Raw genomic sequence first — 13,772 nt, forward strand, 5'->3', positions numbered from 1 at the left:
GGATTTGAAGGAAATTTAATGTGGATTTTAGGGCTACCTCACTTTGGCTCTCTCCTGGATTTTCCGCCTCCCTCTCCAGTTACAGACCTGAACTCCACCGCATGATAATTCCTCAGGCCAATGAGACTGGCCTACTCCTTGAGTTACAATCACTGTGCCCAGCAGACTGGAAAGCCCCATCCAGCCCTGAGTCCTTGAATCCCCACCAGTGCCTGCCTGCTTTAGGCCACTCTCCAGTGCCTTTGTATAGGTTGTATATTGTTGTTACCCAGCTTGTAACTGTTTTCTTTGGGAAATTCAGTTGTGTATAAAGTACTCCCTAAGTTTAGTTTTAATGATGGCTTTTTCTGCTCCACCTTAGGTTTTGAGAATTCTTGTAGTTTCAAGGGTTTTTATTCTGTGGGTTAGCAGCCTAGAGTTGGTCTTTAAAGAAACTAGCTATAATTTTATTGTCTATTAGACTGATGGATTCTAATCATGCAGCCAAACCCTTTACTGATACATAGGTAGATTAGATAGATGGAGGATGATAGATGATAGTAGATGATGATGACAGATAGATGACAGATGATAGATAGATAAATAGATAGATGATATAGATAGATAGATAGATAGATAGATAGATAGATAGATAGATAGATAGATAGATAGATGATAGGTAGATAGATAATAGGTTTCTCATGTCTTCACATTTGAGGATAATGTCAGCAGTATTTTAAGATTTAGGTTTTAAAAAACACACTTATTTTATGATGAAAAAGTTACAAACTGGCTTCTCAAAGTCCAGAGCTTCTGTAAACACCAATTTATCTATTCCATTGATACTCCTGGGTGAAAAAGTATCTCCCTGTTACATCTCTAAGTACAAAATGCAAAAAGTGAAGGTCCATTACCTGGCTGAGAATGAAATTCTTATTCCATATTCCTTGTTGCTTAATTATTAAACAAACACAACTTCTTTGGGAATGCTTCATGGGACTTCCATATTTTCATAAAATGCAATTTAGCTTTCTCATTATTTATACCTCATGAGCGAGTAGCTCATTAATTTTATAGCTAAAATATATTATGTCACTGTGTTTTTAAACTTTAAAAATATAAATCTGAAATTTAAAAAAAAAAAAAAAAACAGAATCAGGCTGGCAACTTCTAATTGCTAAGCAGAGGGCAGAATTTAACAGATTCCACTCCTCTTTAATATCTGTCTTCTGAAATAATTTCCAGGTCGGTTGCCAACAGAGCCAGTGGAGTGCATGAGCCAGAGGCGGCTGTGTTTCTCCTTAAAAGATAATTAAAGCAGCGTGCACTGTCCGTGCGGTATCCTGATGAATATGCAAACAATATTTGCATCTGATCTACTGGTGTTCTGGGGACCATATGATCATGTGCGGGCTGCCGGAGTCGTCAGCAAGCGGGTAACTTTCATCTGCGTCTCGTTCACTGTCGTAGCTGGAGAAAAGGGCTCTCCGCTCTTGGGCTCTCATTTCAGTCCTTAACCATTTTACCCTCATGAATTCCTTTCATGCGAAAATCCAAAGTTGATCATTCAGAAGACAAAGTATAGAAAGAGAAAGGGTGTGAACTAAATTTGTGTGGTGAGAGCAGTACTTTTGGGGGAGGGAGAAAAGACCTGTTATCAAAGCAGAGAGGAGGGCCAGACAGTGAGTGCTCAGCCCAGGGACACTGGGCTCCAGATGTGGCTGCCCTGGGCTGTGCTGTCACCTATCACAGAAGTAACCTGCCTTGAAAAGGGGCCGTGGCATCCTGTGTATCTCTGTTTGTGATTGTGAAGGAAGAGAAACAGTCTACACTTGTGTTGTAGGGGACGGGAGGGGCATAAGGAGACTGAACGTCTAAGACATACAATCAAGCAAACCCATACATATCCAGGGGATGACGGCCCCCATGAACTTACAACACAACTAGAGCAGAGTGTCAGCGTGCGGGGTGTCCGGGAAGCATTTTTATTTGAAATGTCTAAAACAACACTCAGTGGACAGGCAGGTCAAGTACATAGGCCCGCAGGACAATGGAGACATATATAGAGTTAGAGGAGGTCGGAGAAGGGTAAGAGATTCCCCCTGGAGGAGTCAGCAGGACACCCTCGGGGCAGGTGACATTGGGCCTTGCAGGATGGATCAGAGATTAAAAAAGAAAGGAAAGACATCAGATGAGAGACAAACACCCAGAAGCGAAAGACAGATCACAACTCAGCCTTTTTCCAGAACTGAGAATGCCTATGAGAGTAGGGAGGGAGGGAACCACATCAGTAATAGTTTGAAGGTCAAGTTTAGGAGTTCGAACTCTAGGCAATGGAGGGCACTGAGGGGTGTTTGTAAGTGAGGGACAGGGCCACGCAGTGGTATTAATCTGGTAGCCCTTTGTAAATAAAGGTTGAAGCCCTAATTCACAGAAGCGGCCATACTGTTCAGGAGGTAAAAAGTAACAGGAGCTCTTACAATTCAATAATCAGAACAAACCACCTCATCCAAAGGCACAGGATGTGACCAAACATTTCACCAAAGAAGCTATACAAGCAGCTACTAAGCACATGAACAATGCTCAACATCATCAGTCATTATGGAAACAAAAATTAAAAATCACAATGAGGTGCCACTTCATACCCACTGGAACAACTATAACGAAAAGGACAGGCGCTAACTGGGTGAGGACATGGAGAAATGGGGATCCTCACACTGCTGGTGGGGGTGTAAAATGGTGTGATCACTTAGGAAAACAGTTTGACAATTTCTCAAAAAGTCAACTATAAAATTATTGTGCTACCCATCAATTCCACCCCTAAGTATCTGTCTTCTCAAGAGAAATAAAACAGCCATCCATACAAAGACTTGCACACAAAACCTTGTAGCAGCAGCCCCGGCTGGGTAGATCAGTTGGTTAGAGCATGTTCCTGATATGCCAAGCTTTTGGGTTCAATCCCCAGTCAGGGCACATACAACAATCAACCAATGAATTCATGAATGAGTGAAACAAAAAAATCGATGTTTCTCTCTGTCTCTTTCCTCTCCTCTCTCTAAAAATCAATAAATAAAAAATGTTTAAAGGCTGCAACTGAGATCAAGCTGTGAGTCTCCTTGTTACTTTTGTATGAAAAAAATTCACAGGATTTAAACTGAAAGGCTCATCTAAAGACAACAACATAGGTAAATCAGGGAATTCAAGAGTTATGGTTTCCACAGCAACATTCACGTGGCCATCCAACTACTATTAAAAAAATGAATTTAAGCATTTATATTGCCCTTGACTTCAGCCTTATGCGAAGCAGTCACGCTGTTGGTTATAATTCCTTGCAGCCGCCTCACTCCCACATGGAGGAAATCAAGCCCCAGGGTGTGTCCAGAAAAGCCCCGCTGGGTGACCAGACAGCTAATGTGACTCCACGTAACAGCAGGCAGCAGGGTAAGAGGTCACTCAGCAGGGTGAGAGGTCACTCACAGGATTGCACATAGAAGAAAACCAATCACTGTTAATCGCCTACTGTGCACTCGGTCTTTCAAATCCCTGCCAATGAGGACTGAGTTGCAGGCACCCAAAGAAGCGATCATCAAAACCAGAGGCCTCTGCCCTGGCTGGTGTGGCTCAACTGGCTGGGAACTGTCCCATGCACTGAAAGGTCGCCAGTTGGATTCCTGGTCAGGGCACACGCCCAGGTTTCGGGCTCCATCCCCAGTGGGGGGCGTGCAGGAGGCAGCCAATTGGTGTTTTGCTCTCACATTGATGTTTCTGTCTCTCTCTCCCTCTACTTCCTCTGTCTCTCAAAATCAATTAAAATGTTTTAAAAAGAGGCCTGAATGTTTCCAGTGGCAGAGAATGGCTGAAGAGGGGACACGAAGAAATATTATGTGGCCTCAGTTCAGCTGCCTCTTCATGACCAACTCCACTACCTGTCCAGAACTGCGGACACTGACTAAGAGAAAAAAAAATTCTCAGAGAATGAGCAGCAGTGAGCGCCCAGGCCTCACAGGACTGCCTTCAGATCATTTCAATCCTTAGACAGGTGAAGAGGCCCCAGCGGCGATGGAGTTCCAGTAAAGCACATGTTCGCAAATCTCACCTCTCACATGAGCACACACTCACCACTGACAGCACAGCCCGAGGCCCGAGGCCACAGATTGTGTCCTGAGGTTCCCAGGCAGGGCAGCCTGACCTGTTCACCAGCACAGCACAGCCCGCCTGCCCATAGATGGTTCTCGGCCCTTTGTCTTTCCATCAAGATCTTCTACTGGATTCCGGGAAGAGACTGGTCTCCAGTTCAAATCTCAAAAATGCGTTAGAGTGCCGTAGTTCATTCTAATTCCCTTCTCATCTATTTCTCATGGCAGATCTTGGATATTTAGGACTCTAAGATCTTTCTGTTGCCAATATAACATAACTATGGAGCAGAGCAGGCCCACCCCATGGTTTCAAAATGACTCAAGTTTTGGTAATCTTCATGTACCGTGACTGTGGCTTCTGCTTGAGTAAGCGGCCCCTGCCCGGCAGTCACGATTTCCCGTGGGAGGCATATTTAAAACTAAGTGAATGTGCTTTAGTTTCGCTGTTATCATTTTCCAGTAGAAGGAAGCCAGGGGTCAGGAACCACAAGCTGAATGCAAATTGCTTGACACTGGGTATCTCTGGGAGCATCTCAATATTGGTGCAAAGAAGGAAGAAAAACAGCATCTTCTCTCCAGGGCTTAGAGGCTTTTACACTCATGTTGCTGACTGTCAGATAAAATCATGGCTGGCTTCATAAGCATTAGTTACACGAAGGGAGATCAGAACAAAATACTTTGTACCACAAAGTACACAACCAAGAGCCACAGCGCCGGGGTTTTGGTATAGAGTCCGTCTGTGTTTTCAGTTATTTCTACAAGCCCGGCTTTGATGCTACCTTGACAACATTAATCTTTGTGCCTATAGTTTAAGACAAAGAAAGATCTTAGACAGATACTCAAGATGGCTGAAAGCTTTAGAAAAATATAGATGAAGAGTTTATATTTATGCTACAAAATAGAAACGAAAAACCAGGCACTTCCCTCGGATGGGAAAGGCGGGCAGCGGGCCGTGGGGCCCAGCGCAGCAGGGTGGTGAGGCGGCCACCGTCCGTGCGGGGGAGACAGCGGCACAGCGAGGCCGGCTCTGAAGGGGACGCGGGACTCCCAGGAGTCGCGGGTCGGCGGAGAGGCTGGGGAAGGACCCGGCGAGGTCGGAGTGAAGGGCGCGCGGGGGCAGCCGGGCTGCCCGGGGCTGCGAGGGCGCGCGTCCCGCTCAGCGTCGCCTCACCGGGTGCACGGGGACCTCCCGGCCAGGAGAGGGCAGTGTGGGGCAGGAGCCACGCCAGCCCCGGGGAGCGGACTCCCGGCCCCACGCCCGCTGGGTCGCCGCCCGGCAGCGGCACCCCCTGGCCGGGTTTAGAGACGCCGCGTGCCTGGGAGAAGGGAGGCCTGAGGCTGTGCCGGGGTAAAGGCGCCCGCGCGCTCTGCCCGATCAGAGGCCGGGTCCTCCCGTCGGAGCTGGAGGCCCGGCTGCGGTGAAGACCTGGAGCGGCCTTTCACTTTGTGCTTCCCGGCGGCAGTGACGGGGGCAGCGTTCAGCCTCGGGGCGCCCGGGCCGGTGGGCAGCGCGACCCCCACTCGGTACGGTGGAGCCGGTTGCCTGCGCGCACGCGTCTCCCCACCCCGACCCGGCTCCACCTCCTCTCCTCCCTAAGCGAGCACGGGACGCCCAGCCTGCTCCCCCTGCGGGGTTCTCGGCTCCCGGAGCTCGCTGGTCTCCCTCTCTGCTTGGTTTGCGGCCGCCAGCGCCGTGCCGGTGGCGTCTCCCTTCTGGGTCCCTGGTCCGCACGGCTCTTGCAGTTAGCTCTGATGCTGTCCACGCAGCCTCGCTATTGCTTCATTGCTCTCCTTTCCCCACTCTCTAAAAAGCAATGGGAAAAAATGTCCTTAGGTAGGATTAAAAAAAAAAGTCTTACTGAGGGCCAAAGGCTGACTGAGGCAGTACCGGGAGCCTCCCGGCGTTCTGAGAGGCACCCACTGCGTCCTGAACTCCAGAGCGTGCCATTCCACCTAACCTGCTATATACATAAGAAGAGCTGCCTCAACATTTCAGCTTGGTGAGTTTAGAAAAACAAAACACCATTTCCTCAAATAAGAGAGTTTTCTACAGTGGGAAAGGTGACTAATTCATGCTACTCTCAAAGCACTAGGACTCGTAGCAAAATTTTTAAAAAGAAGAAAGATGCAGCCATCCCACTTCTGGGTATGTCTCCAAAAGAGCTGAAAGCAGGGTCACAAAGATCCATTTGCACACCCGTGTTTGTAGTAGCAGCATTCACAAAAGCCGAGAGGTAGACACCAGATGTCCACGAATGGATGGATGGGCAAACAAAATGCAGTCAGCGCAGCAATGGAATATTACTCAGCCTTCAAAAGGAAGGAAATCCTGTCACCTGTACAACATGGGTGAACCTGAAGGGCACTATGCTCAGTAAAATAAGCCAGTCACAAAAGACAAATGCGGTATAGTTCCACTGATATGAGATCGCCAAACTCAGAGAAGTAGCCAAACTCACAGAAGCAGAAGGTGGAACAGTGGTGCCGGGAGCTGGGGCAAGGGGAAAGGGAACTTGTTCGCTGGGTGCGGCATTTCAGATCTGCAGGATGAAAAAGTTCTGGAGACCTATTTCACAACAATGTGAGTATACTTAACACCATCGAACTGTACATTTTAAAATGGTTAGATGACACATTTTATGCTATGTGTTTTACCACTATTATAAAAGAAAAACACCTCCTAATTTCACATTCTAGAAATAGACTTTACAGTTTATAATTAGTAGCACCACGACAGCAAATCTGGTATCTGTCCACCAGCACCTCCACCCACCTTAGGGTCTCCAGCTTCCCTGCTGGCTCTCAGCCCTTTGAACATGAAGGTGCTCACAGTGCCCCGCCTCCCAAAAATAACGCCCTCCACCTGCTGTCTCTCTCTGCCCGGTGCCTCCCCTCTGCACTGCCAAGTCACCTGTCCCCTGTGCCCTACTTTCCCACACCTGTCCATTCCTCAGCCCGCTGAACTCTGTACCATCATTTCACCAAATCTGCTCCTGCAGAAGTCATTGATGAACTCTGTTTTTTCCATCTTTAATTGACCTCACCTCTGTGACATCCCATGGTTGGTTACTGCCTCCTTCTTGTGATCCTCTCCTCCCTTGGCAGCCAAGAGGCTCCTCTCCTGCTTTCCCTGCTCTCGGGCTTCTCCTTCCAGTCTCCGTGGGCTCTTCTTCTACCTTCCCTTAAATGCTGGTGTTCCCCAGGGTTCTGTTCACCCTCTTTTCTCTCTAAGGCAGTAGGTACTGCTGATATGCTGAGGACTCCCAAACCTACATCCCTAGCCGGATTTTTCTCCTATTAATCCAACAGATTATTGGATGTCTCCCCAGAGCGTCTCACTAGTTTCTCAGTCCCAGGATCTCCACAGCCAAGCTGATCATTTTGCCCACCCACCCCGACTGGCTTCTTGGATTTCCTACCTGAGGGAATGGCCCTATAATTCACCCACTGTCCAAGCAAGAGACCTGGGACTCACCAACCTCCTCCCACCCACCAAAGAGCCCACCACCAGGTCTCCCTACGTCCTGTCTTGACTCTTCATGTCGACCTCCTGTGCTATTTACAAGTGACCTTTCTTCCCCTATGGCTTCAGAAGAGGTCCAAACTAAACGCTAACTGTACACCTAACCTAACATCCTTAATAGCGCAGCTCCAATTTCATCTCGCATGCGCATCTTCCAATCTCCTGCACACCAAACACATTGAACAACTTGCACCTCCAAGATCGCTCCATGTTTCATGACACGTCTGTGGGTTTTGTGCTTGCTGGTTCCCTGCTGAAATGCCCTGTGCCCTGCCACCCACTTAGTAAATGGCTGGTCTTTGACAGGTGCTACCTGTTCTGGGAAGCCCTTTCTCCATATGACAGCCTTTCATCCCCCAGTAAGCAACGCGCCAGGCTGAGTTAGCTGCCCCTCTTAGGTGTGTCCACAGTCCTCCAAATGTGCCCACTGGAAATGTGGCTGCTGACTGACTTGCAGGTCTCCCTCACTGAACTGTGACCTCTGCTAGGGACTGATTCGCCTTGCAGCTCCAGTTCCGACACATGATCCAGTAATACTAGGTAAATGTTTCATGAATGAGGGAACAGTGACAAAGAGTCTCGGTAGCAGCCTCGTCTCTTGGGGGGCAAGACTGCATGCCTAGCAGGCAGAATCACAGGCAACATTAAACGTTTGTATGTATATGCACACATGTAGTGGTGAAGCACCTTTAAATAGAGATCACTCTGTGTGTGTGTGTGTGTGTGTGTGTGTGTAAGCAAATAGAGGATATGGAACATTATTTATTTTCTTTACCTTTTTTTCCTCTCTGCCTATAATCCCTGCGTCTTTTTCCATTGTGATTCCTTGCACTCAGACAACTTTATTCTGCTCTTTCACAGCTGTACCTCCTGCACAACGTAAGATTTCTCAATATTGTCACTCAGCATTCAGGGCAATATTCTCATGACAAGCATTTTGAATAGGTAAGAATGCTAAAGACCAGAGAGGATCATTGCCACACTACCGATTTCTGCTCAGTCTCTCCAGATTCAATTATCTCACCTCCTTTAGTTCTTCTACAAATGGCGATGAGCTGGATCAGCACATTTACATTTTTACACTAAGTTATCATCATCTCAGATGAGATCTGCAGTTGGCACTCATTAGGAATTGATTACTCATGTTCATTCTCAGACCTCTCTTCCACATTCAGATAGCCAGAGTGCTTCACGCTCTTCTAAAAGGGAGCTCTCATCACACTGCTACTCATTTGCCATTTGTGGCCGTGCTGCTCCCTCCCAAGACTATGTACCAAACCTGGGGTCATTCTAGTCATTTTTCATTTTGTCAGCTTAATTAACTGGAAGGTAACCAAGGTCTTATTGCAGAAAATTAACAACAATCCATGGATAATGTTAAAATGTTTTAAGAATAGTTTTAAAATAATTAGTAATTTGTCATTCCACGAATTTACCAAATAAATTTGTTTTAAATTGTTATGATCATCTTTTAAAAAAACAAAATATCTTGAAATAGTTGTCATGAGGCCTTAATTAGCATATATAAGAATTATAAGATAAAATGTGAAAATAACAAGGACAAGCAATTTTCTAAATTATCCTTTCAATTAGGAATTAAGTCTTTAGAGTGTTTAATTTTCATCTATCACCATCATCGTTATATAGTCCTTGTAATGAATGGAATTCGATTCTGGATCAATTGCAGCAGACAACATCTCTTCCATTTCCTCCTGAGAAAAAGGCTCACCTGGCAGGGACAAGAAGGGAAATTCATCATTTACAATCTTCCGATGCTTTTCTTTCTACGTCCACTAGCTGGCTTAATTGCCATGGGACCCCATGAGCCCCCACTGTGTCATCAGTTACTCTCCCTGGGGCCATAGAGCTAGCACATCATGACAGTCCAGGGGTTCAAACAGCATGCTTGGCACCCCTGGCAGATTGGGACTTATGTTACCTTGCAGATGTCATAGCCCAAGCAACCTATAGAATCGATCATTCCAGCCAAAACAGCCAAGGGCATCAAGAAATCATGAATAAGGTTGTTTATTTAAATTAAAACTATTGAAATTGCTAAAGGATTAACCTGAAGTCCCAGGTTTATAGGGCATCTAATCAATATAGTTAGTAAGGGGATGAGGAGAGGATTCAATGGCTGCTATGCAAAACTGCTGAAGAGCAGATAACAGAGACTTGAAACTGTAATGATTATATCTCTGAACATTCCCTAAGCAGGTATGGCCAACGTAGTGATGGCAGCTTAACCCAGAGGCAGATGCCATCCATCAACCACTCAAAGCAGTCCTCGCTCTGTGTTACAGTTTGGACCAGTGTTGCTGTCAAGTGAAACCAGAAGGTGGATAGAAATATCTGTGGGTTTTAGCCAAATTCAGGTAACAGCCGAGGGCCATCTTGGATACTGGTTTTACCAAGATGAGAAGCAAACTCAGGAAGAATGTTGGATTGTTTTATAAGTTAGTTTTCTATCCCCAAATAAGATTTTAATATCCTTGGGAAAGGGAACAGATTTTAGTATCATCACCTCACACCATACTAATGACATTGAACTGTTTCGGCCACTTGGACTACATTTATATTGCCTAATATAATCTAGCATTTACTTCCCTTAAATTAATCCTTAAGATTAAGAGGCTGGTGCTTTGAAAGTCATAACATTTCCATCAAAGTTAATCCCTAAGATAATTTTAACAACATCACAGAGCTCTTGGGTGGCAGCTGTGTCAGGTCATTCTTACTCTCTTTCCCTGTATTCTCACCTAACGCTGGCTCAAGTCAAAATGGTCAAACCAGTTGTGCATGTAGACGCAGCCTAGTCTTCTCTACTCAAAATTACTTGCACTTTTCATTCTGTATCATGTGGTTAGAAACTCTGAATCATTCAGGATTCAATCCATGAACCAGTAAATTGAACAAAGGAGACAGAACTCCAATAACTTTGTATGGGAGAAGGGGAGATGACCAATATGAGAATGGACAAGAGAATGCCCATTGTGCTACTGACATTCAGAGAAAACAAAATGACATACCAGCCTAAGTAGAGAGAATTCCTAAAGGAAATATGTTGTCTTATTTGGTGTACAGGTATTTTGTGTGTGTGTGTGTGTGTGTGTATACAATTCAAGTTCAAAGCAAATATCTATGGTTCCATGAGCATAAAAAACTGAAATTTTTTTTTAATATATATATTTTTATTGATTTCAGAGAGAGGAAGGGAGAGAGAGATAGAAACATCAATGATGAGAGAGTCATTGACTGGCTGCCTCCTGCACTACCCTCACTGGGGATCGAGCCCACAATCCAGACATGTGCCCTGACTGGGAATCGAACCAGCTACCTCTTGGTGCATAGGACAATGCTCAACCACTGAGCCACACCAGCTGGGCAAAAACTGAAAATTTTTCATAGTTCATGTTTCCAGGTGGCATACCTTTTATTCTGGAAATACTCTAAGTGAATGAAAATCCTTCAATATATAGAAGTATCATTATACTTCATGAAATCCTAGAAAGGCAAAAATCCATCTGCCTTTAACCCACCCTTTTCCCCTTACCCACTACTAAACAGAAACCATCCCAAACACAAAATAATAGGCATAGTAAATAATTCTTTTTAACTAGAATAATTGATTTTAAAGCATACCCTAAAACTTTTGCATAATTGTTAAATCCCTTAAATAAGTCACTGTTATAAGATACGTAATAACTAACTCTTACCTTCTTCAGTCATATACTTGATCAATTCTTCCTTAGAGAGAAACCCACGTTTCGCTGTATCTAATACCTAGGGGAAAGATAGATATTATGTTTTTCATTTGGTGAATAAATTCTACATGATGAATTTTTCATATAAATATATATAAAATCTGGAGCTTACGTACCTCAAAAGCTCGAAGAAGGATATCTTCTGGAATTGGTCTGTATCTTATGCAAAAAAAGAGGCATAAATGCCACAGTATTTAGCTCAGTCTCTACATAATAAATGATCATAGAAAAATAATACTTCCTTCACTGAACTATTTGGGTTTCTAGATGTAGAAGTTGAAAGCACTCTAAAAACCACAGGAAATATTTAGTTCAAAATCGTTGGCATGTTTGATGTTGTCTACTAGTTTTGGGGTTTTTCATCATTATAGAAATCAACTTATCTGGAAACAAAATTTCTACAATAAACGAACCATGGTAAGATAATGCTGTGCTTTCTGTAGAAAAACAATTAGGGTTAATTCCTATTTATCATTGATAATTCAAAATAAAAGATGATAATGTTGTTGACTTGTGCTTTCTGTAGCTTATGTGCCCTTAGGTTACACTTTATTAGGTTAATACAGAAGTGGTAGATTTTTCTAAGTACATACCAACTGACAGAGCATAGGAAAAAGTTAGAAGGAAGCTATCATGGGGAAAACACTGGTTGATTATAATATATGAAGTGAAAAAAACAAGTGACTCGCAATTGATGTAATTATAATCATTATTTTACCATTGCACTTACTTTCTTACCTTCTTTCCAGTAGTACATTGGTCATCACTGGAAGAAATTTTTCAAATCGAATGTATCCGGTGGGTTCTTCTTCCTCTACCTAAACAGTCAATAAAAAATAGCCATTTATTCATTCAACAAATACACTGAGCAGCTACTTCTTCCAAGCACTGTGCCAAGTGCTGGAGATCTGATAATGAGCATGCTTGGGTATGGGCCCGGTTCACAGTTTATATTCCGGTAGTAGAGACCTGCATTAATCAAAAAACAACCAAGCTGAGTGTCTAATTCTAAGTCTATGTGAGCACAATGAAGTAAGGAGCATGGGTCTATTAGAGCACAGAATAAAGGAGCCCTTTCTGGGCCAGGAGTCAGGAAAGGCATTCATGAGGAAATTACACTTGACTGATGAATAAAGGATGAGTAGAAAGTCATTAGACAAAGACAGCAAGGCAGAGACTCCCGGGCAGAGGCAATTACATGCGTAAGACCCTGTGTGATGTGATGCATTGGAGGCCAGGGGGCTTGCAGCATAGGGAGCAAGGAGAATGTTTCTAGATGAGGTGCAGAGACAGGGACCAGACCTTGCAGGGCCTTACTGTCTATGAAAGTGACTTAGGTTGCTATCCTAAGGCCAATGAGAAATCACTGAAGATCTCATAGATGTATGTCTGAAAGACACACTGGTTGCAGCTGAGGTGGCTTCTTTAGTAATAACCTAAGGGCTTGGATTAGAGTGGTGGCCATAGAGAGAGAAGATGGTTTCAAGAAATACTTAAGACGTGAAACCAATAGGACCTGGTGTTGCATCTATTATGGGCAAGAGTGAGAGAAAAAGAGAGGAGTCAAGAACATCTCCAGGATTCTAACTGGCATGAATGGGATGGAATGGCATTTTCCCCTGAGATGAGGAACATTGGATAAGAGACCAGGTTAGGGGACCACTCATGATCTCAAGGACCAAAGTACGTATCCAGTCATTGTAAAATAGCTATTAAATACCTAGATGGTCAAGGGAACTTTGCTCTACCACCACTAATTAGGAGAACACACCTGGAAAGGGAATTGCTCTTGCCCAGCACTATTAGATGCAACTGAGAAAGACTCCTGCCCAGGGCTCAGCTGTGACGGTGTGGCTGAACAAAACACCACCCATCTCACCTTGCATGCCAACATATTTACAAGGAGCCGTAAATTTTCCACTGCCTTTCAGAAATCCTATTAAAAGGCTCATAGGTCCCAGCTTAACAGAGGAGCTTTTAACAGATTTATTCTTTGAGCAAAAATAAGAAATCTATAGGTTGCTGCTACATGGAACATACTGTCTTCCAAATGACAAGTATTTTTTTAATGTTTATACCAGATTCTCGTCTATTATGAGTGGAGCCCTCAGATTCCACTATCAGCAGACTATGTCTTCCATCTAATGACAGAACGATGTGTTTCAGAATTTCTGAGCCCATCAATACAAGAACAGTTGTCTTCAGCTGCCTCTAGGTCAAGGTGAGCATTTTGCGAATGAATGCTCACATGGCTCTGATATGCTTGACTGAGTAGAACCTGTAATTCCCAAACCCAGGAGCTTCTTAAAAATAAAATGTCGATCTCAAGAGACTACCTTAGAGGGATAATTTTTAAAGTAAAATGTTGAG

General features: G+C 44.4%; 1 protein-coding gene across 2 annotated transcripts in view; it reads right to left on the bottom strand.

Moving 5' to 3' along the window:
- Nucleotides 1–9,234: 9,234 nt before the first annotated feature.
- DRC8 (dynein regulatory complex subunit 8) overlaps nucleotides 9,235–13,772 on the bottom strand; it is a 36,901-nt gene continuing 32,363 nt past the window's right edge. For both annotated transcript variants that reach the window (XM_081123774.1, XM_081123775.1), the window contains exons 4-7: nucleotides 12,141–12,220; nucleotides 11,519–11,561; nucleotides 11,355–11,421; nucleotides 9,235–9,367 (exon numbers count right to left, since the gene is read on the bottom strand). In XM_081123774.1, the coding sequence (XP_080979900.1) occupies nucleotides 9,252–9,367; nucleotides 11,355–11,421; nucleotides 11,519–11,561; nucleotides 12,141–12,220 (306 nt within the window). In that variant the 3' untranslated portion in view covers nucleotides 9,235–9,251. The remainder of the gene's footprint in view (nucleotides 9,368–11,354; nucleotides 11,422–11,518; nucleotides 11,562–12,140; nucleotides 12,221–13,772) is intronic.

The sequence above is a fragment of the Miniopterus schreibersii genome, assembly GCF_964146895.1.
Source record: "Miniopterus schreibersii genome assembly, chromosome: 21".
Lineage (NCBI taxonomy): Eukaryota > Metazoa > Chordata > Mammalia > Chiroptera > Miniopteridae > Miniopterus > Miniopterus schreibersii.